At 40.3% G+C, this 25,089-nt stretch overlaps 1 protein-coding gene across 1 annotated transcript; it reads right to left on the bottom strand.

Moving 5' to 3' along the window:
- Positions 1-366: 366 nt before the first annotated feature.
- Positions 367-22,581, bottom strand: LOC311262901 (polycystin-1-like protein 2; the record flags this gene model as incomplete). The annotated part of the gene is made up of 22 exons (XM_084362650.1): positions 367-441; positions 2,879-3,040; positions 5,670-5,801; positions 5,935-6,036; positions 6,615-6,825; positions 8,578-8,738; positions 10,537-10,664; positions 11,119-11,252; positions 11,863-12,193; positions 13,474-13,659; positions 14,088-14,222; positions 14,304-14,391; positions 14,568-14,808; positions 15,472-15,635; positions 16,670-16,803; positions 16,919-17,118; positions 17,889-18,035; positions 18,366-18,544; positions 19,946-20,047; positions 20,149-20,379; positions 21,401-21,514; positions 22,453-22,581. The coding sequence occupies 22 exons, from the start codon at positions 22,579-22,581 to the stop codon at positions 367-369; spliced, it is 3,486 nt and encodes a 1,161-aa protein (XP_084218776.1).
- Between the last annotated feature and the right edge of the window lie 2,508 nt (positions 22,582-25,089).

Genomic DNA, 25,089 nt, shown 5'->3' with positions numbered 1-25,089 from the left:
AATTACATTGTTTCGGTTCCAGGCTTTAAATAATGTGTCCAAGATGTGCCTGTAGGCTTTTTTGCTAAGGGTATTATGTAACATTTTCAAACAATAATGTTAGTTACGAAATGGTTTAATGCTAAAGCTAGCAGTTGTCTAATGTAATATGTTATTTTACCTGATAATATTGCTTGAAGTCCCTCCGGATTTTCACTGTTAATTGTCTATTTAGGTTCTGATCAGTCAGGAAGCAGTGAATCGATAACAGTTTGTCAGATTCTCTTTGTTTATACAACTTGCAACCGGGAACACAGCTATACAACATTTGAGCTTCCCGTCCTGTTACGTCAGAGGAAAATAGCCACTGTGTGAAAACAGTACGGTCTACAGCGTCAACCCCAGTTCCAGGAAACCAGACATTTTCACCTGGTAGTTCAGCTGGTAAGGGAAAAGGTTGCACTGGAGGGAGGGTTAAAGCGGAGGATCACTGCAGTCACTGTGGAGTCGACCCCCCGGAGTGCGATGAGTCTTTCAGGTGGCTCTGCTTGATCTCTTTCTCTTAGCAGGCAGAAGGATGATTAAATATTCTCTTACACCCACTTGACTGGGCTGTGACTGGAAACGATATTCTTTGAATGCACTTCTAACTTTGGTATCGTCAGATCAAACTGAAGCAGGTTTCTTTCAGACTGAGAAGCAGTGCAATCAGTAATGCTTAGATATAATCACCACATCCATTTGGCTCGGCGGTCCCGCAGAGTTTGGGCCGACGGGGGGGGCGTCGGACTGGGATCAGAGCTTTAACGGTATCAACATACTGTCAAAAGGCTGTCAAGTGTTCTTGCCTCTGCTGTGTCCCTGCTGGGTAAATGGCAAATATGACCTTTTCAGTTCTGTTAATTCCTGTGCTAACTGATCTCAAGACGAAAATAGTTTTGAATTACAAAGACTGCAGACTCAATTAACTGTCAAGAGTCTTTGACAGCCTCTCGTGTCCTGAACAGATGAATAACAACACATTACAACTCACTAAACAACAATTAAATAAATGGATAATAAGCCATGAAGATAAAACTATTGGGAGTTGAGTGCGAAGAATGTACTAGAGGATTCTTTACTGAGATGAAGACAACCTACAGCAGATGTTGCTATACATTCAACCCCTGGCAGCGCGCTACCTGGGACAACACAACCTCATTCATAAATAACTGAATAGGTTGATTGTGAGTGACTCCCAAAACGACTCAAAAAAACACATCAGTTTTCTCATACTGTATTCCCCCCTCTGTCTGAAACACTTTATTTTATAGTAGCTCCTTTCTCTGCTCTGATTGGTCAGCTCACACATGCCTGACCCAGCACTGCTTACAACAACAGAATCAATTCTTAAGTGCCAAACTAGCCGCGAGGCATGCATATTGCAAATGTGCAACACGGTGACGTAGTGTGACGTCATAAAAATCGCAGAATTAATGACGGGACTACTGACGAGGTGTTCAGGAGCGGTGTTTTCTGTGGGAGAGAGGAGATTCTGTTGGTGCGGACTCAGACCTTTTAAACTTTCAAGGTCTTTTACATGAACAAGAACTTTTATAAAACACTGAAGGAAAGGAAAACACAACGAAGCATAAAAGGTCTCCTTTAATGGGATACCACGAAGAAAAACTACAATGTGTATTGCTGAAAATTCAGGTGCCGTCAGCATCACAGTGTTTGTGAGCTACTTTAATAGCTGGGTGTCTAAACAGTAACTTCATGCATTAAACATACTGTTTGGTTTGTGAAAGCAGACCTAACCCTAACCCTCAGACAAACCTTTTCACCTACACATACAGTTTATATTTCACACGAAACAAAGCTATTTCTGCTTTGAGGGTTTTACTTTAGCCGGTAAGAACTGGTTATCAAAATATGAATAAAAGATGGCAAAGGTATATACTTGTCTGGCACACAAGTGTAAAAATATGTAAAATAAGCTTTGATTTAAAAGTGCCAATCCTTGATTATAAGAGAAAACATCCCATTTACGATACTATTTACGTCATTCGTTGTATTTACATTCAGTAATCACCACCTGTGTCCATCATTATTCCTAGCGCGGGGATTCACAGGAAAGCAAAACAGCATGTAATCTAATTTAAAACAGCCTCAGTGTTTATGGTTCACTCCCTTTACACCGTGGCAGAGCTGTGCAGCTAATGTAAATGACACATCCTGCTGGCTGCTTTGCATTCAGAGTGTTCAGCTGGCAAACGTGCTGCTTTTTATTGTCAAGCAGCCACAGGACCACAATGTGTTTGTCCCTGCTGTTACTGATGGCTGCAGTTTATGAAAAGTGTGTCTACAAAGCAAGACAATTATCATTTTCAGGATTATTTTTTTTTGTCGGCAGATCATTTGCAGTTTGACAAAGGGATTACTCAAGCTTTAAATTCACATTGATCCTTTAAAGTAGTAATTATGTGTTATTATTATTTAAACAATTTCTTATTCATAAAGGGTCTTTTAGGAGTTGATTCTTCTACGCTTGAAACTTTGATTACTTCACAGGCAAGCTGATGTGAAGTAATGTGATATGATGCCTATATTGAAGTGTATAACTATTCTTATTGCATCCCAAGTAAGGCCAATGAGAGCAAACCAGTGCTGTCGATGAAACACTCAAAATAAACATGTAATCCACGCCAACAATCTGCAGTATAATTGTGTGGTACAATCTATGTGCAATAATTATCCATCACACCATATTCACAAAGACACATCGCATGATCAGACGGTTGTATGGAACAACATTTTAGCAGAATAACATAACGAGCATGTGGCTGTAATTGCATAAACATTAAGCTATATGTTCCTAGGGGTTTACTTTTTCGTCCGATGTATGAAGAACATTTACATCCATGGAGGAATTGTTGAGGATGTTTCTGCTGTTATTAAGAGTCAGGTCCCCGTTCTCATCAGGCCCCAGCTGAATGTCTTTTGTATTTTGATAGCTGACCCCAAAAAGACTGCAGATTTTCTTCAGCATCACGTCAACGATCTCCTCTTCGTCCGACGGCTGGGTGAGAGAAGCGATGACAAAATCCTTTTTAGAAACCCAAACTCAACCAAGTGCTAACCAAACCAGAACCATTTGACTACGTTAATAACATTCAAAAAGTCATAGTATGTCGTACAATGCGAACTGTTTGTCTGCATGATTTATTTTGAAAGTCTAACCAGACGTCGAGTGTAACGTATTAGTGCTAACTTGACAGAGAAGCAAGACCCCAGTCAGAGCCCAAGGCATTGAAGCCAACTGTGGCCAAACTGTGTCAGTACAACGTACGGCCCAAAAACACTTTTTCCCAAAAGCTCATATAAAGAAGCGTCTTAAAAAATGCTGGCTAACTTTTAAGCGCATATTTCAGCCATTTGGTCCAATAAAATTTGGAAAGTCTAGAAGAGACGACGATTCAATCATTTTATATATCTTTAGGAATGTATGGGGCTTTCCCTCGAACACAGTATCCAGGTCCCCCTCCAGTGTATTTTGGTATATTTATGATATTTACACATTTTCATGTCAATGTTAATGAGCCACACTGTTAGCGAAATATTTTTTGGCCAATATTTTTGTGTTAGCCACCAGTGAGACCTGGGGTTAATTTGGCTGATTACAGAATAAGTGACATCACAAGACTCACTACACTTATATGTAAGAATAACAAAGGTGATGTGAAAGTGTCCTAAATAGAAGCAACAAAGCTAATACATAACAATAAATGTATTTATCCTGGACGTTGAGGTTCGTACAAGGAATACATCTCAACTGTCTCACTACATCTCCGTGGTTGAGAGTATAACCGTTGTGATCCACGGCACAGTTACAGTTGTAGGCCTATAGTTTTACAGACATTCTCATAAACAACATTCCCATTGTTTGATTTGGCACGACCAGCTGTGATGTAGGCTCGGTGTGGATTTTTTTTTTTTTTATAACAAAAATAACCTAACACATGCTGAAGTTTTTCTCTACTGTAGAAAGATAGAGGGGGGGAACTATTATCCTGACCCAAAATTATTTCAAGGTCAGGCTTCAGCAGCTCTTTTGTTGGCCATGTCCTCTTCGGTGATTGAACTATCCCGGCACAGGATATTGAAAAACACTTGAAAGTTATCGAGTCGGGTAGATTGTTCTGTCAAACTGAAGCCTTTAGGTGAGCCGGGACTGACGAGGCCCTGCACTTAATAGCAGCTCTACATAGTGTGAGGAAGCATAATGAGCAAGTAAAGGTGTCTTTCCTTTGAAATTCTGAGAAGATGTATCATTTCAGCCTTGTACCTTCTGCCATTGTCAGATGTTGAGAGGGTATAATGAGACATCCGGCAGTTAAATCAAGCAAGTTGTGAAGCTGGAACATGCATTTTAGAATACCATTCATCTTTGAAGAGAGTCAAATATAACCCTGTCTCTCTCTGTGCCTTGACGGACGGAGAGGCTGTCCATATTAAAGCCACTTGAGGTTGTGATGCATGGTCTCTACACAGAGACGCATACCGTAAGTACCATGGGCAGGTTTTGCCATGGCTGTGCATACAGTTTTACTGCTTTCATCATCAAAACCTTTCTAAAAATAGGGCAACCTTGTGTATGTTATGGTATAATGACAATACAGCTGAATCTGAATCTAGTAGGGCTGAGGCCTACAGTGGCACCCCATGGACTAGAAATCATGACATAGTATACAAAAATATATTCATTCAATGAATATTCAGTGGTGGAATGTCACTTAGTACACTTAGTCAAGTTCTGTACCCAACTACAATTTAGAGTATCTGTACTTGAGTATTCACATTTTCTATTACTTCCACTTCACTACACTTTGGAGGCAAAAATTGTACTTTTATTCTGCTACATTTAACATTTAACCGTGATCATCCTCACAGATGACTGTAAAAAACACAACTTTATAACTTGTACTAAACCCCACCAATATAACTTTATTCAGTGATTCTGGTGAAACTGGGTCATGTTTAATGGAGAAAACATTTTCTGGTTCTCTCTCTGCTGCCCTCAGGCTGCTCTGGACAGATAGCTTTATTTGTTGCTAACTGCTAACAAATGCACTGATGACCAGCAGCCTCTCAACAAACAGCTCCGGACCGGGGCCGTATGCAGCATCCGAGAATGTCAATGAGGGCCAATTACAGTAGCTTTGTTGTTAAAGTAAGCGCTAACTGCTGCTAAATGTGATGTCAGCTCGGTAAGTACGCTCGGTACGCTGACTCAGCCCCGCGATACCAGGAGTCAAACCATCTCGGCACTGTATTTCCTGTCATCAAACTGACCTCTATCGTCTCAGAGAACTCCTTGAGCTGTTTCATGAGAACTTTAAGTACCATTAAAAATCAAAATATACTTTTGATACTTTTGAAGTACATTTAATATCAGATACTTTAAGACTTTAACTCAAGTACTATTTGTATGGGCGACTTTCATTTATACCTAAGTAACATTTTAACACAATATCTTTAAGTATGACTTTTGGGTACTTTTTACAACTGTATTTACTGTGCTACATTGTACATTATGTTGTCAGTCAATGATTGCATCACCCTGGGGTCTTTATTGCTCTTTCAATATATATATATATATAAAAACACTTGATCAGTTGCCTAGAATAATGTCATGTCTTAGATATTACCTTGTGATATATTTGCTCTTCGTTGAATGCGACGAGAATCACTGAGATGAGGAGATTGAGTACCACGAATGTCATGAACACAATACAGGAACCAAAGAGTAACCAACCAAGTGCGGGGTAGAGGTCCAAAACCTGCAAACAGAAAGACGTTGATATTAGTTTGAGCTGATGCTCAAACTCATTAATGTCTTTATGATTACCCCAGAAAATCTCACATTAAAGCATTTTACATCAAATCTGCATGGAGGGGGAAGTTCTCACATACCTCGCCATAGTTAAAGATGCCAATCTGCAAACGGATGATGGTGAGGAGAGAATCTGCAAATGTTCTGTAAGAGGAAAGCTTCCAGCCATAAATCACGTTGCTCTAGAGGAGATGATTAAAAAGATAATGTTGGAGTTAACTGATTGAGGTTAGGTCATTAGTATTTCACATTCTCCATACAGTACATTTCAACCATAGAGAATATGAACTGTTAATTAGAAGATTCAATTTCATGAATATATTAAAGACAACCTCCCACAGCACCACGACCATCTGTGCACAGTAACCCTCAATAAAACACACACAAAGGAAGGGATTGGTAAGTTCTGAGGATATGTAACTTGCTGCACTCAAACGCTTCCAGTGAAAGCTCTTTCTTTTAGAAAAATGTTGACTTTATAAACGACTTCATTTAATTGACAGCACTCTGACAGTTTAATTTTAAATGTCTGTACCTGTGAGAATTCCTTCTCTGGGAAGGGGAGAAAGGTTAATTTACAATCCCAGCTACTCTCCTCTCTTATTTTAAAATGTATTAACTTTTTTTAAAAAGTGCCCAAGCTGAACAACATATCCGTCGAGATACAGACTATCTTTGAAGTTGAGGAAAACACAAAACACAATTGTAATTCTTCAGCCATGGCTGCTTGGTGGTCTTGGTAAAAGGGCGAGATACTCACCGCGACAGAATACGCCACAAACATGATTAGTATGATCAAAAGGAAGCCAGATATGTCACTCCAGGCCCGCTGCAGTGTCGCAGTGATCATGTTCATCTTGGGGTTCAGTCTGAGCAGGTGCCACAGTTTGACGGTGGAGAGCAGGACCAGGAAGGCGATCAGGTACTGGAGCGTTGAGTCTGCTTTGGCTGTCTCATAAAAACTGGCAAATCTACAAAAAACAGTGAAGATGTGAGCACAAATAAATACACCAAGACTAGCATTAGTATGCTAACATGCTCACAATGAAAATGCTAAAATGTTGATGCATAATTTACCAGGTCCACCATTTTAGTAAGTAAATATAAAAGTAAATTTGCTAATAAGTACAAAACACAAAGTACATGCTGAGACTGTACGAACTCAATTACGAACAAATGAAAAGGTCGAGTGGATGCTGGTGCTAGACATGCACACGTGAAGTTGGGGTGCTGCGGATCATACCATTAATTAATAAGACAAAAATGTCTGATGCAGATCTGTAGCAGCAAGAAAGAGTGTGAAGATATGAGCATAAGTGTCCACATAATATAAAAACGTTCTTTAATCATGAAGCCTAAAGTAACTCGACAATTTATCAGCCACGTGTATGAACTACTGCAGACTGGAGACTCTGTTAACAGCGAAACACAGGCACATCTGCCTTTTATAAGTCTCCTCTATCAAACGACTGTATCCTCACAATGCTGCATCATTATAATCTGTGAGGCTGTTTATCCTTGGTACTGACATGTGTCTTTGGTGATCCGATCACACGTGAACAGCTCTAAATCAATCAGTTCACACCTGACATTAACATGCATCTCCACATGCTCCTCGAGTGACCACTTTGTCATCAGATCTCACCTCTCAACTGCGCTCTAGAAATAACTTACTGTCAAACATCTGCCGAATTTACAAGAGGGCCCAAATAGTTAAGAATTTCTCATAGACAGCATTTCATAAAGTTTATTAAGTTTCTCCGAACTCAACAACTCACAAAATTGAGCGATTTTATAAGGGAGTCTGGGGGATTCCTCTCTCTTCATCTCCTTGCTGTTGTTAATTGTGTAACTGCTGTAGCTGTTTTGATCCATAGTATGTTGGTGTTCACGTTTGCAATCTGCTGTAGTGCAAAACATTTTCAAATTGTTGTTAATAACTAATAGATGAAAGTTCCTTGCCTTTCAATGTCACGCACCATTTTTTATTACCTCATTATACAGAATGACGTATCAGCCCCCCCAACTGTGACCGCCTTCCTAGCTCCTGGTGCTCGATGCTCAGCTTAGGGACCCCCAGAGTGGTAAAATTCAGTCCTAAGAGGAGCATGAATGTGTGTACCTAATTTCATGATAATCTATCCAATAGTTGTTGAGACATTTCATAAGAAAAATCTCTTAAATGCCAACCAAGACGAGAAGTCAGGGGATCGCCCAAGGATTAAATATGATTAGATTTATCTGATTAGATGTTCAAAATACCAAACTACTCAGTCTGAAAGTTGTTGAGTTATTTTGGTCTGGACAGAAGATGGACTCACATTGCTCTCGCTAGAGCCACATGAAACTAAAATGGCTAAAAAGAAAACAAAGAGTGAACTGCGATCTAATGCTGCGGGATTGGGAACTATGATTTGTCACGTAAACATGAGCAAGAAGTGACAAGAAACAAGCGGTCAAATTTTTGTTGTGCTCCGATTTGCAGCAAAAATTACAAAAATAACAAGGAATAAAAATAATAAAATAAAGGTGACAGAGTTGGATGTTAATAAATATATAAATTGATATATTTTTGCAATGAAACGTATTGGTGTCTGCTCGTACTGTGGTTCAGCAAGGAGGACAAGGTTAGTAATGGTTTCATGTCTGCTCTTATTACCTGTAGCTTGTTGCCTGCCCCTAAGGATCAAACATGAGGTTACTAAAGTATATGTTAGTCTCACTGGTCTTTGTGGTTTTGGTAGTAGGTCATATCCCGGTCCCCGATCAGGGTCCTCTTGATATAAACAGCCATGGCGCTCCAGCTCAGTAGGATGATAGTCAACTCAAGAAGGTTCCACTTACACCTGAAGTAAGCCCACCGCTGCTGCTTCATTAATTTACCCTTCCGGGAAAAAAAAAATTACACAAAATAATCGTCAAACAAACAAAAGAGGAGCCATTAACACAAGTAAAAAGAAACCAAACACTTAAAATAATATTTGATAGAAAAACCTTGATCCTACTTTTCAATGTTTTTTGTCTCCAAGTGAGTAATGGGCCCAATTTTTAAAATTGGTCCAGTATCAAGTGAGACCTCTGCAGCTGTGGACAATTGCACACTGTAGAAGAAAGTCCACTCACAGTGTTTGTTTTTGCCACTGACAGGCACAGATTGGTATTTTAAGTGTGCCACGACATAATGGAAAGGATCCCGACAGAGACCTTTTTGTTGAAGAATAAGATCATTTTTTGTTACCAGGAAGTCTCTCCTCAAAGCCACCAGACTCCATTTGTAGAAACAGTAATTTTCTCATCATAAAATACATTTCATTCAAAATTGACAAAATTCCAAAGAAAACTCACCAGAGCAAATTTTGGTTTGTCTCTCCACTGTTTCCACCAGCTCTGGGTTGGTTGAATTACATTTTTAATACATCACGTTAGATGTGAAAATATTCTGGCTGTTTTCCCTCACTGCTTCTCTGATGTCTCCACAATCCATCTTGCTGTCCTCCAAAAACTTTTACATCTATTGCGTTGGATTTGGGATTAATTTAGACCAAACCAGACATGCAGATTGTTGTGGAAAGACAAACCAAGACTGTTCTGGTGTTTTACTTTGTTTCTTTAAATGGCTGTTTGGTGGATTTGGTGAGGGCAACAGCAGCTCTTTTCATTTACAAAAAAGGTCCATCTCTGAAGGCACACTTGTCAAAATAACAATCTGAGCCCGTCAGGAGCAAAAGCAAACACTTTTTTGTGGGTGAACTTTGACGAACTGCGGCTCCAGTACTCTTGCTCAATACTGGACCACTTTTGGAAATTGTTGCCTCAATTAGTCAGACACAAAAACATGGGAAAACGGGCCAAAGTACCAAGACAAATTTATTTGTGAATCCCTGTATCACAATAGCAGTCTCAAGGGGCTGAACAAAGGACACACAATGGAACCTGGTTATCTCAGAAATTACACAATTACACAAATGACACATATAATGGTGAACACCCTTGACATAAACTTAAATGGCCCGAAAGAAAAGCATAATTCAGATATGACTCAGTGCTGCGCTAAGAATATCTGTGACTTAGATGGAGAAGGAACAGTGATTATGACCAGACTAATAATGGCTGCCATATGGAAGAAAATCACTGAGAATATTAACAAAATACATCCTCAACAACAACACCGCCATCAACACATTACTGTTAATGTCCTGAAATAATTCTTCCCTTACATAATAATTTAGCAAACATACAACCAAGACAGGCTATTTAATGTCATGTTTCATTTATAAAGGTGAAATATTACAGGACAACATGAACTGCGGAGTAATAAGGTGCTGTGAGGCAGCTGTAAATTGCTTTTGGATGTACAAACACATCTATTGGTGGGAGTTTGATGAATGATATGCGCATTTTTCACAATATAGCGTCATCAGCAATTGAAAGTCAGTCAGTCAATCTGTCTGATGTAAGTCACAGCGACAAACAACTGCGATTTGTTTTGGAAAAATTGAACTGAAAAGGATATATAAGAAGAATGCTCCCTTCAAAGCCAGGGTCACAGGGTCCATGTTCACTGACTAATAAGCACTGCCTGCGTATCAAGGGTCTGATTAAATATCTGAATTCGAACAGATGCATGGATGATAAAGAACCAAGCAATCAATGGGACTGCAGCCACTTTTGTCAGGGTTTACCTGCAGGAACATGTAATAGAGGATGAAAAGCATGTATATGATCTCAGCAGCCATAACGAAGATGTGAAGACCGCCAGTTGATTGGTAAAGCCGAACACTCTGCAGCTCACTGCTGAACTGAAAGGCTCCTATAAGACCAACAGAAGCAATTTTACTCAAGGTGAGACGCTACAGGTGGATAGGGTTACATTTTTAACTAATAGATGTCTTTTATATTTTATGTTGAAATATGCAAAGCATGCTCTCAAATTAAATATGCACTAATTTGTATAAATGTAAAAAACAGGAATTTAAAGTGGAAAAGAGATGTTAAATTATAAATGGTAAGCTCAATAGACCAGTGCGTGAAAAAACTGTTTTCACCTGTAGTGTCTTCCCTTTAACACAAGCAGGGTAGCATGAACTCACTGACATAATGTAGTGTACAGTATAACATCATCATGCAACAAAGAATGACAGTACAGTCTAAAACTCACAGCTTGGTGTAAAGATATCACATATCCTCTTTAACAAAGCTGCGTTCACATTTGCATCTTTTGCAAAGCTGTTATTACATTACTATTGCAATTTTTTCAACCTTACCTACAGCTGTCGTCTCAAACAAGAGGGTGACGATGCAGAAGAGGTTCACATTAGCATTATAAACAGTGAACTCCACAAAGATTGCCCTGGTGTACATATCCAGCCATTTGTTCCTGAACAGATACTCAAGGGTGCTGCAGATGAAGTACACAAGAACATTTTAACTGCACATCTCGAACAGGTGTAGTGACCATTGTTAGTAGTAGTGTAAAGTGTGAAATGTCTGTAGAGAGAGGACGTTGTGGACTGATGGACGACCGTCAGTCCATGACTGGACTGGTCGTGGACTCAGTTGCACACTGAGAAGGCCACTGTTCATGTCCAGTGTGAAACCAAAAGTTAACAGTGATTTCTTTTAACTTAGTAACGGAGTGAAGTTACATCACGTCCATAACTTAGTAAGTACAGATACATTTGTAACTGAAGCCGCAGACGTAATTATTTTAACCCAAATTACAATGGGTTAGGCTTTGTCTAACCAAGCAGTTTTAGTGCCTAAACCTAACCGGGTAGTTTTATTGTCCTAACCTAACCAAATACTTTTACTCAACTCTACTCAACCCAAACAAGTTGCTTTTTTGACTCAACCCAAACAAGTTGCTTTAGTGCATAAACCTAATTAAACTGTGTGTGTATGTCATGTTTTGAAAACGGTGATATACGTCTCTTTGGGATTAACTGACAATCCATCTCTTCAGTCATTTTTTTCCAGTCTATGAAGATGTTGTTTTCTAATGTACATACCTGCTGGCGTTTTGTGAATCCGGACCAAGCTCTGCTACAAAGCCACCTCCCCTGTAGAGCACCATTTTGCCCCAGACAGGGTGAGCCCTGACCTGGGCCTGTGTCTGGTACTTCCATGGACTGAATGTGCTCTCAGAGTTGTTATCCATCACAGAGTAGTTCCAGCCAGGGTCATAGGAGCCCATATCCTCCTCCTCCCATGAATATGGAGCGCGACAGTCTGTCACAAGCTTGCGCATTAACCTGTCGATCTGACAGGAGTTCTTCTGCACTCTCAGCTGACGAAGACGGGCATTACCCACCAGCTTGGAGTTTCCATCTGTGATGAATCCTGGAACACAGCGTTTTACAGCGTCATCGTTTGGCTTTTCTCAGGAAGTGCTGAGTAAAAGCAATTTTAAGGTTTATGGTCTCTGTGTGTTTTCTGAACTAGGGTCTATTTACATTTGCGTACAACATACTCACAACCATCAATATTCAACACTTCTGCTGTGTCTCTGCACAGATTACTGTTGGGTTATTTAGCCAAGTTTAAATTTCAAACTTTTATCTCAATACTGTCACAAGTTGTGGTGCATATTAAGACGAAAATGATCTTTTTATCTTGCATTCTGAATTTTAATCAGCCTTTCTGCACGACCAGAATCTGCTCAAATTGATCAATTGACCAGGTAAGATGTGATTGCTCATACTAGGTGACCAAAATAGCAAAAAAGGAAGTGTTACTTTGTTCAGTCCAAAAATGACTGGAAAGTAAAAAAGCAGGCACAGATGTCTAGAAAATGAGGACAACATAGTCACAGTGTCTCAAAGACCAAACAGTTTCATCCACATAATGTAAAATTCTATTTCAGTCACATCAGGATCAAACTCACTGCGAGTGCTTTGACACCAGCCATGAAAGTAATTGGACTGTCTAACTCAAACTTCAAAACAGCCAAGCTAAATTTCTGACAGGAAACCAACCAATAGTACAGCAGCGAGATCTTTGATCGTTCGGGCAATTAAACAGGATTTGAGTTATGAGTCTCTGGTGTGAATTAATTAATTAAGCCTCGGTGCAAATACAGCTATGCTCTTTTTTCTTTAAAGACAGCTGTCCAGTGAATGTGGCACGAGTTAATTGCTGCTTTTTTGGCATTAGCCTGCCATTAAGGACTTTTAAACACTGTGTGATACGGAGAGATTAAACTGAGAGAAATTAAATACTAAAAGCCTCCTGCTGCCCCACCGTGGAGTTGACTGTTGTTTGACACCGCAGCATTAGAGCGACAAGTCTGCTTTTCTTGACAGCACCCAACAGCTTTACACACACAACAGACCTTCAGCAAAACACAACTTATAGACCTATTGTGATAAATAAGCAATAAAACAAAAAAAAAGTATCTACATACATCAATAACAGACTACAGGCAGGAATATTGGTGGTGTTTACTAAAAATGGTGACCTTTATTTATCTATCACGATAAAAACACAAGATAATATAAAAACCTTGCCTTCCCTGCATGTGGTGTTTTCGAGTGTGTGCAGAGGAATCCCTGTCCTATCTGAGAAACGAGCGACAGCATAATTAATATGTTATACATTTGATGGTGCGGATATATTTTTACCTGGATACACTCCAAAGAGGTTACTTAGTAGAGATGTGTTGGCCCAAGTGAACACGTCTCCAACACTCATGCTGTCTGAGGCCTTTGCACTGAAGCTTTTCCGGATGTGCTGGTTCAGGAAAAAAGCATTAGGGTCTCTCTGGCCGTACGCCACCAGCAGCAACATCCACATAAACCCCATGTAGGCTGCAACAAATATAACAGAGTTTATTTCTTCAAATTAAATATTTGGTAACAGTGCTTGGGATCAGAGTCAGAGATGTTGAATAGATGCAAACTGACACCAGGATTATGGGATGTGAATGGCACAAATAGGCACAATTCTTAGACAAGATGGCGACGAGACAGAGGGAAATGTCTATAAATAAGCCGTGTTTCAGTCTGGACAGATGATGGTAACACAAGTTAAGAAATGTGGTTACATTTTGGAGCCTGAAAATTTGCATGGTACAAGAGTTGAGCTCTGGCTTATCTGACATACAGCGTGTTTTAAGTTTCCAGTATCTAAAGCAGAATCTTTTCCATGATCAAATTTCCTTTGATCCGGTGAATATATTAATCCTCCTTTCTAAGATACCCTCAGTAAAATAAAAACAAAAATTCTTTGTACTCACTCAAAATCTCTCTGAGGAGGGCAAAAGCTTTCTGTTCCAAAATCTTGTTCCTTCTCATCTTCTCAATGTCTCCAGGAGGCGGAGGCTCGTAGAGGCCGCGATCTTGTCTGACCATGTGTTGGTCCTTACAACCACCTGAGGGTGAACATTTCCAGTGATGAATAAATCCACATTTGAGACCATGAAAGTGTAATTTTGGGAGTATTTATCATTTACCTTGATTTCCTACAAACGCCACATTTTGATAATCATCTTCATCCACTCTTTTAATTACAAGTGCAAAGAAGACTGCAAGACATAGCACCTGTAGTAAAAAGCATGAACATAAGTTAATGTGGTCTTCTCCCAATATATGAATATTTAGAGTGTGCTCATAAAGAATATTCTCTGTACTATGAGAAATGCATTTCAGCTTTATAAAAACACCTGACCTGATTAACTGTATAACTATAATGAAGAAGTGGGAAGGTGCCTTCTCACCTTCAGTGGCTGAATGACGAGGATACTCTGAAAAAAGGAGACGTTCATGGATACCAACCAGCTTATGGAACGTTCCTTCCCAAATTTCAACCCATAAAGCATTGTGTAAAATCCCGACACGACACTGGTTGCAATCACGAGCAGCCAACCAAAAAAAATGAACCACCAGGGGAACCCTCCGTGACAGCACACCCTCCTCTTCTGACTCGCCTCGCCATCAGTGCTGTCTGCAGGGCTCAACCTGCAAGAGAAAGGAAGTAAATAATGTAATTTACCCCAACAACAAACCATGACTCTTTCCTAAGTGGTTTAGTCAGAGCATAAGCAAAGCGTTTAACACAAACAAGCGTAAAGTTGCAACATAAAGAAACGTCCAGTTTGAACCTATCTGTGGTTTTGCAGAAACATAGTTGGCTGACATTTATTGTCACTGCCAACTTTCCAATCCTACTGCCTAATCGAGTCCATTCATTTTGACACACAAACAAAACCAATTTGAAAAGGTTGAAACACTCGTGATAAGAGTAATTCATCAAAACTCCCAACCTAATTATATCAATGTCAAATATTTTAACAGTCGTGGGCAGGGAACATTTGAATCATAACCAGTGACGTCAATCAACTGCTACTTTCTTATCGTGAATGTTGGGGTGCCTCTGAAAATAACCAAAAACCAAAGTGGTCACCATTAGCAGCTGTATTGTCCTGTTGTGACAAATAACTATTATAGAAGAGGAAAGACAAATAAACAAACAAAGAAAAAACATAAAGGTGATTCATTCTTTAGTTCAAATACTATCCAGTGACTCAAGGCTCTGGCGTACTCTGGAAAGTAAAAATAAATAATTTTTTTTGTAAAAAACGGGCTAACACATGCAAATCCACGAGTGAGTGACTTTCGTACTTCTTCTGGGAAAGATCATCTTGGTTGTCACAGTTGGTTTTTAAGAGTTGATCTTCAAGAGAGCCCTTCATGCCCTGGACTTGCAGCAGAGCCTGGCTGTAGCTGTGCGGCGTCGGGAAGACGGAGGGCCCCAGCAGACTCAGCTCTCTGTCGATGTGGCACAGCTGCCGGTATAGGTACTGGCTTTTGTTACTCTTCTTTTGAATCCCCTCTGCTGATGACCCAGGAGGCGTACTGGCACCGCCCTCTGAGAACAGAATTTCTGACTTGGTAAACTGTGTCAACTACATTGTTGTTAGTGGCAGCACTTAAGAATTCATTCACATGTTGCATGTATAGAGGCGTGCATAAGTCACTGCTTGCAGACTTCTCAGTTGTCCTATTTATAAATACTGCTTTGTTTTGTCATATTCATTTAAAAGATACTAAAAGACGACACCCAGCCCAGCCATGGTCTGTTCACTCTACTGCCATCTGGCAAAAGATACAGAAGTATCTGCCACTGTACCACCAGACTACGAAGCAGGCCGTGAGACTCCTGAACTCATCCTCAAGACTAGAATATTTTGTTTTCTTGTGTAACATAAAAGGACTACAACGTACATTTCATTGTACTACACTGTGTTTATCACTTGAGCGCTTATTTTAGTGTATACATATATAATTAAATCTCATTTACAACCACCTCAACCCACACTGTATGAGTACTGTACATCTATCCACAGCAGGTACACACCTGGTAGTTCAGGCTGAAGGATGTTGTGAGTTTTCGACTGGGCGGTGTCGCTGGCTTTGTTGTTCTGTTTGATGAAGTCCTCCACCACAGAAAGGACAGCGTTGATGTCGACTTGTTTTTCAGGACCAAACTCAGACTCTGTGAATGGTATGTTGCTTTTCACAGTTTTAGAAAGTGAATGGGCAATTCTTGTGATGTCCTGAAGGAGAAAATATTTATATACTTACATAACTTCATATACTTTTGAACATGTACTTGGAGTGTTATTATCCATGAAAACTTGACATCATTTGGATGCTGCTAATTGAGCAACTCAGAGCAGAAATTATAAAAATAGCAGGGTAAAAAAACAAAACATGAAGCACGTACCTTGATGACAGTTTCTAAGGTAACGTCAGCGTCCACGTTGGTGGAGGCAGTCTGTGGGATGGAAGGCACTTCAAGGACGTCTGGTTTGTCTGCTTTGCGCTTGCAACAAGAAGTGTCCCGGGGACGAGTGTGTCTGAAGATGCTAACGATAAGGATATTCACCGGAAACATGATGAGGGAACTCTGAACTCCAACCATGAACTGTTGCCATGTGAACTCAAAGTGGCCTGGAAACAGAGAGAGCAGGGCAAAGTACTAGAGGTGGTACTGGATGTGCACTCAGCCTTTTTTTTTTTTTTTTTTTTTAAGAATAAATTGAACTCTAATGAAAATGTGTTATACCCAGGTCCATGGTCTGCTCAGAGGGATCAGCTGGGATGCCATAAAACATGACGCTGGTCAGCATCGTGCAGAGCAGCAGGGAGAAACAGCAGGAAACTCTCTGAACACAAGTGAAGGTGCTGCTCGGTGGTCGACTGATTACAGAGTACCAGAGGTGTCCGTCACTGAAATCCTTTGATGTCTTCATGAAAAACAAATTACTGCGAAAGAAAAGCAACAAGGAGTAACCCTCTTCAATAAAAACAGCCTCATGAATAATAAACTAGTGATCGATTAGCATCGCATTTGTAATCAAATTTAATTCATTTTATCGCTGCTCAACCTCGACATATAGCTCTGAATCTAATACTTGAGTGTCTAAAGAAAAAGCTATAAATGAACCTCTCAGTTAATCTTCAATTTCTAAGATGCGTTATGAAAGGGTACAGAGTAAAATACCCCCGCAGTAAATTGGATTGACCTACAACCAATCAGACCAACTAAACATGAGACCAAGCACTGAGTGATTCAACGTGACAGCAGATACTGTATGTGCACAGCTGTGCATGCTGTCTGTAGCCACACGTTTATTAAAAGAAACACGAAACATATTATCCTGTAGCCTGCTGAGCTCTGTGCGCATAGCTGTTCAGTAATATGATCCGGCATACTCAGTGCCATGACTGTTAATTTAACATTTTCCTGTAACATTGATTAATTTATATTTTTCTAAGTCTTTTGAAAATCTGGCCGAACAAAAAAAAAGCCTTCTTACTTAAATTCACTGACAGTAATTCCATTTATATTCTGAAAGCCAGACTTGCAGTAAACAGGCTAAAATCGAAGCCAGCTATTGCATTTCATTTGCTCTGTGCTCTCATTCAAATTCGCATACACCTTATAGTTTCAGTTTCACATTCAGCCTGTGGATTTAAATATTGTGCTTCTGTGTATGATGTGACTGTGCAGTACCTCAATGATTTTACCTTACCTGAACCTCTTCAAATCCATCTCTGTCGAAACAGAAAACACTTTATCCAGGGCACAATCTCCCAGGTCTATGGCCAGCCAGGAGTTGCACAGAAAGTGCCATTTCTGCTCCGTCTGTAAATCCTGCACCGTGACATTGCCTACATACCTGGGGAAAAAAAGGAGTGAGAATGTAATGACTAACAACAAGAACTTCATGGGACAGTATGTCTAAAACGTTGTCTGAGAAAATGCATTAAATAAAGATTTTTCAAAATGATTCTGTTCTTTGTGTTCTCCTGAATAGAAGAGCAAGTAATCATCTGTCAGGTCAGGATAATTGTCAGCCAAGACAGCCTGTGCTCACATTATGATCAATGTTCACTACATTAAGGAAGGAATGCCATGACCAATGTTGAAAGTAGTTTCTAATGAGACAAGAAGTCCATACACTTTGAGGATGTTTTGTCGAGTTGTTCTGACATTTCTGTATGCGTACCATTCAGGGTGGCTCCCTGAGTTGTTGTGCCACAGTCTGATGGCCTGCAGGTCTCCCAGGGAAAAGGGTGTAGTTAGCAGAAACAGATCCACCGCACCTCTTTCAAACACACGCTTCTCTGGATCTGTCAGGTGATGTGGTTCACTGTTTCCCTCTGCCCCCAGCAGAGTTATTGTCACCTGTAACAGGTTCAGTAGGCTAATGTTAAAACCGAGTTTAAAAACTCTCAAGGAAACTTAACATGTATTTACAACGATCGGCATCTGTCACAGTTTGGCAGCTGGACATCATTTATGCCTGCCATGTCACCAGCCACTCTCACCTAATCAGCCAACTCCACTTAACTGTTCTCACAGCTGCTCCTCATCACCAGTCTGACCTGGATGTATACTCCAGCCTCACAAATACTCATTGCCAGATTGTTTGTCACCTCATGCAAGACTCTTCAGCACTTTTCTCTGGACTGATTACCTGCTGACAACCGGCCTCGTCTGATCCCCCGTAAACTCACCTGCCTTTGCACTGGCTTCGAGTTTTTCCACTGCTGTGCTACAGAGTGAGCTTTCTATTCAGCTTTCTTGTGACTGCCTAGTGATCAGAGACTCTCGCTGTGTTGCCTCGCTTGCTGCTGTGAGTACGTCGAGTACACATTCACCTGCTGGCTTCCACCTTCACAAGCTCATCGCCTGCTATTGTAGCTCTTGCTCTTCTGAGCTAAAAGTCTACTGCGCACCCGGCAGTTATCCTGCCCGATTCTGCCTGCCATATCGACAGAGCCCGCCAGAGACTTTGAATCACTGAGTCTGACTATTAAAATCCTCAATCGACCATTCCTGGTTTCTCGTGTGAACAGGTAAGTGGAGTAGGCTCATTAGGTGAGAATGGCTGGTGACAGGGCAGGCAGAAATGAGCTGGTGACCAGCTATGCGAAACTGTGACAGCATCCACTGAAACGCACAGAACGTAATTTCTGCCATTAGAGGTCTCGCTGTCAAAACAGTGAGAACTAAAGACTATGCTTTCACATCTAGAAGTAACGTGGGATCATGGAGGTTGTTGTCTTCATTGTCAAACAACGACCACTGCCAATGAAAATCTGATGTGACTCAGGCAGAAATATCCATGGATGAGGCAATGAATTAAAGTTTTAGTCATATTTGCCAACTTCCTTCCTCACACTCTCATATCATCTGACTGAACGTTTCCTCAAAATTAAATTAATGATCAAGATATCCTCTCACACAGAATGGAAAGTAAAAGGCAAAATAAATGCATTTAGCATAGGGATGAGCGAGTAAACCATGATCTGTAGGTGCTAACAAATGATCTGCATCCATATCTGTACTTATAAAAGTCAGGTGTTTGAACCAGAAGTGGCTGGATCTGACTGGATGTTGTTAATTTAAACCCAAAACTAATATGGCCTTATCAGAAGTTTCTATGATTTTCAGAGAAGCCTCAGAATTGAGATTTAAATCAATGGTTTTGATTACAGACTTCATTCAGTTACTAAATGAGGATTTGATGATAAATATTGACTTTCAGAAAATCAAAGCAAAATGAACTGATGATGCATTTACCTGAGCGGAAGTAGAGGCTCCTCTTCGGTGCCCAGTGCTGACACTCAACAGGTAGCGGTACTCATCCATGGGGTCGTTGTCCTCCAGCACGGTCACCTTCACCTGCCAATCAACCAGCATAAGATGGTTAACTGACAACATTAAGAATAATTTCACTATATTTCTGAGTTGTACTATATATAGCGCAGTGTACCATCCTGTACCTTGGTCGCATCTTGAAGGTCTTTTCGTCGTGCCCACACAAGAACCAATAGATATGCCACAAAGAGTGCCCCCACGAAGCAGACAACCACAGGATTCTCAGCGAACGTCGCAAACAGCTCAGCGGTGCGTGACGCGTCGACAAGGTTGGGAGTGACGAAGAAAGAGCTCCCAAAGAAGGTGAGGTGGTTGCAGAGACACTGGGTGACTAAAGGTGTGGTATTAACACCAACCTTGGAAGACAAAATTTACGGTCATTAAAATTTGGGAGATATCTTACACACGACGGACAGAATTAATGATTCACTGCTCTTACCCTGCATCCATTATTGCCCCAATCCAATGTCGATTCATTCCAAAATTTACATTCAGCAGTGATGGGGGTAATTGATAAGTTGGCATCGATGGATTTTATACCTGGACCAACTATGGGCCTAACTAGAAGATAGTGCAGTCCTGTGTTTCCCTTCAAATCCTTCGGTTCGAGTAGCCAAGTGTATCTCTCCTCTGCACAAGACACACACACAAGTAATCAAGTAATGAATCAATATCTGATTTAAAAGGCATTAGAGTAAGTAAAGAGATGTATTACCTTGTGTTGTTCCCTGGAGAGGCATCTCAGTCTTTGCTACATAATTTTTGTCAGTGGGATAGTCCAAATAACCAAGAAACAGTTTGAAGGGTAAAGGATCTTTTGAAGGCACCATCTTTAAAAGGAATATCGTACAGAAAAGCAAAGACAACGATAACCAAACACAGTTTTCTGGTTGTTTTTTAGCCTCATGATAAAAAGGCAAAAACATACTTAGAAAAAGTTGAGGAATTTGTGATATGTACTATGATTACAATTTGATAGAAAACCATCCACGATCAATTAACAATCTGCCCTCCTGTCTACTGATAATACTGATTGTGTCACACAAGCTTGTAAGTGCACCTGGTTGTTGGATGGGCTACATAAGGCTACATAATTAACGACAAGCCTCCTCCCAGTGTGACTCACCTGCTGTTATACTACGGCATCAGGGGTGAAAAACTTACGAAACTAATGCCAACTTTATCAAACATACTGCTGATGAAGAAAGTCAACAGAAGTGGACAATTAAAGCAACGCTATGTAGGCAAACTTTTAAAGCAATTCTGAAAAATGGTGGTTGATTTTTTTTTTTAAAATCTCATCCTCAGGTCATCAAATACCAATGCCTCGTTCCCCCTCCACGTCCAAGAAATGGAGATAAAGACATCTTACTGTACCTTAAACACTAATGTACTGTCAGCTGAAGAAATGTTTATGGCTGTTGTGCTGAAGTTCCCCAGGTCCAAAAAAGAAGTGTTCACCTGCTCTCCAGCAGACCTTGGCAACAGAATCTGTCGACCAGGAAAAATCCAAGAAAATAGATCCACACTTAAGAGTTTTTGTTGCAGATGTAAAACTGTATATAGCTTGTGAGTTTAGGCAAGCGTTCTCACTAATGGAGGACACAACATGAGTAGTGAACTGGATACAACATAAGATGAGTAAGTGTCTCTTCTTGTGCATTACAGGTAAGTGTGTTACGGACTGGTTACAATAATAGCCGACGACCTCAACATCATCCTCAAGCCCACTCTAGCCTGAATGATCTGCTCATTGCGAGGGGGGCAACAAGTTTATTTATAATGTAGAAGAGAGTCCTGACCAGCGCTTCCTGAGAAACATCACGTTGGTCATTACAGCCTCCAGTGCCAGACCATGTAAAAGAACATGGTGCACAGATTATTAAACAAAGCGGAGATAAAAGTAAATGGTAAAATATCCTACATTTAGTTATGGATGTATGTGAACTTTCTCATCACTTTTAATATCCGCCTTTTCATTATAATCATGATATGCACAAGAGCAGTTCAAACTGAATCTGTCCTGTTTAATCACACTATGACGATGCGACTATTCGTCCAGTTAGAGACGGCAGAGCACATACAGTACGTTAATTATATTACAGAAACATAAACGAAGGCTGTAACAAAGGAATTCTTAACAAAATTTCTTTTACTTCCAAAAAGTTGTCATGAAAAATGGCTGAAGGTGCTTAATTATATGGAATTTTGACATAATATATGTACACTGTCCATTTTTTAGATGCAGTTTTCATTTCACACAGTTCTCATTCTTGCACGAGCTCCCATATTCATTGTCTCATGAAAGTGAAGTCTGCTTTTCTTAACAGAAGGTATAGATTTGTTACATTTAACACAGAAGATGCTGTTGACAGGAAACCACATTATAGTCCAATTCTGTGAAGATGCCGCGCTGCTGGTGAACTGACCTCAATGTCCTCACTCAGGTTCTCCACAGGGATACTGGAACCATCTTTTGATGTGATGGCTAGAGCACCTATCAAGCCACTTATGTTGCCTCTCTCATTCCAGGAAAAAGGGTTTTTATTCAAGCTCATCATCTGTAAATGTGTTTAAAAAGCAAAACCCCATTAGCACCTCAGACACTTTTTATTGAGGAAAATCACAAGATCTAACACGCACTGCGTCCTCTGTAAAATACTTGATTATGCACACACTAATGGCCCTTGCAAACCAAGTCCATTTTTTTGTAAGCTTCTTTCAATGCGTCATTCAAACCTTGCACACTGAGTTCGATGCATTAATTATTTTATTTGTTGCAAAAATTCACAATTCGAGACGAAATAGTTGTCAAGCAGTGAAGATGATTTTGTGGTCCTCACTTGAGAAAAGGAAGAGCTTTACATTTCCCTCAGACTGCTGCTGATCTGTGATGTAATACAATGCGTGGCGGGCACAGTTGCGCTTGTGCGTAGGAATACAGAGTCGCACAGTTGAGGAAATGTAGTGCCAAAGGAAAGGGCCGTCTGACGGCAATATAAGCCACCAAAAATGTTCAATATAGCTTACACTTAAACAGATGTATATTTTTTCGGTCTGCCTTCTTTTAAGTGGCTAAAATATGTCTTGCTGTTGGTACCATTAAGCAGTACAATGCTCTGCTTCCTTGTTGGTGCTACGTGCTGCTTCTCCACACAGAGGAAAGCTGATGGTTATCTACTGCAGGTAATACACTGACGAGGGATAAGTACCTCATTCAACCCCAAAATCAAAAGACCCAAACTATCACTTCAAGGCTGCCCCCTGAAAGTTGATGGTTGAAGTCATCAGTTGAGAAGACCACAAGTCAATTCCCAATTTTTGAGTCAAATTTCTTTTTAGCTGCGTGATATAGAAGAAAATAAGTGAGCAATAGTGTTAGGTATTTACAAAGAAAAAACATGAAGCAATGAACCACAACCACATGACAAATTGACATGCTAATAACTGGAAGCCTTAGCACATTCGACATTAACATGTAAACATATCGGCACTCCCATTGACTTACGCGTATATCCACTGCGTCATCTGAAGGTAATATATTAGCTGGTAGAGTTGGGAGAGAAAATGCAGTGCAGGAGCAGTTGGGGATATTTACAGTTTCTTTGTGTAAACTTTCTGGTGTCACTCTGAGGGAAAAGGAATAAAGACACTGACGTTAGTTATTAGTCAGTTATGCTTTGAATTGTTTGCTAATGTTCTTCACAGGTCCTAATGGTGTGTTTAAATCAATCTTGGGAGATTGTTCCCCAAAATGTTTTCAGCACAGACCCAAATGACTTCAATGTTGGATGGATGGATCCAAAGCTAACAAAATCAGCCACAAAGAACTTCTGAAGATGACCATTAGACAGGTAATTTCTAGGTACATCAAGTTGCTGTGTGTCAGACTAGGCATGTCACAGATTATGGACAGAAAGGAACTTACCTATTAACAGACATCTGAATATGAGCCTCTTGGATGATAGTTGGCCCTTCGTTAACTTTTTTAAATTTCAACAGTGCACTCTGTGTGGTGGTCAGAGCAGCGAGAAGGACATCAGAGACGTTTTTCTGCATAGGAAACATTTATGACAAGGGACAGGTTGTTTCACTCGGCCCTGAGCTGTAGAAACAAAACTGCACACATACTGTCCGTGCTCCTCGAGGGTTACAGTCACAGATCAACATATGCAATATCTAAATCACCCAATTTTCCCTTGAGAGGTAAATCCCATCAGCCTGGGAGCCATAAGGTTAAACACTCACATTGGAAGAATAATCCAGGATGTTGCCTGCTCCCTCAACAATGGTGCTGGCTGCAAGTTGTATTTCTTCATTACTGTTCACTTCTATGTTGAGGAGAGATGAGCTGAGGTCTCCAAGAAGCAATGAAGCCTCCTCCTGGAGGTGGGAATCAAACATATGTTTGGTAGGCGTTAAGTGTCATTTTTTTGTTATCAAAGACATGATAACACTCTCCTGATAACCATCCTCAAATATCCTGCCTCAAATGCACAAAAAATGTAAAGGTCTGAGATAAGGCAGCCTTGTCGTCCCAGTGGCTATTCATCAACATAAAGCAGTGAACCTCAGTGAAAAGAGCACTTAATGATGCTACACAATAATGACTTACTGATGATTTATTCCTCCCTCCTATAATGTTATTTTTAAACCAGTGTGGGCTCCACTGTACCTGAGCTGAAGGGCTGAGTTCAGAGCCTGTCTGGGTCAGAGCTGTAAGGCTCCTGGCCACCACCTGAACCTCCTCTGGAGTGTTAGTGGGAACTTTGTCTACTATGGCAATCATTATGCCCAGCATCTCCTCACGAAGCTTCAACAGACAAAAACATAACAGCGTTGTTTATGATTTATATTGTTATTCAGTTACGTATTTGATAGGACAATATCTCTACAAAGAAAACAAGTACACAAGGATAGATTGTCATGACAAACATGCATGGACTTCTTACTTAACTAAATCCTGAACAGTGGAGGACACTGTGTCATGCCTTTACATTCAGTGTTGAGCAGTTAATTGAAAATGTAAACTATTTCTCATTACTTATTATTTGTTAAAAACGAAT

This window comes from Pagrus pagrus (assembly GCF_965226575.1).
Source record: "Pagrus pagrus genome assembly, chromosome: 9".
NCBI lineage: Eukaryota > Metazoa > Chordata > Actinopteri > Spariformes > Sparidae > Pagrus > Pagrus pagrus.
The sequence above is the reverse complement of the archived record's forward strand: the minus strand, read 5'-3'. Positions and strand labels throughout refer to the sequence as shown.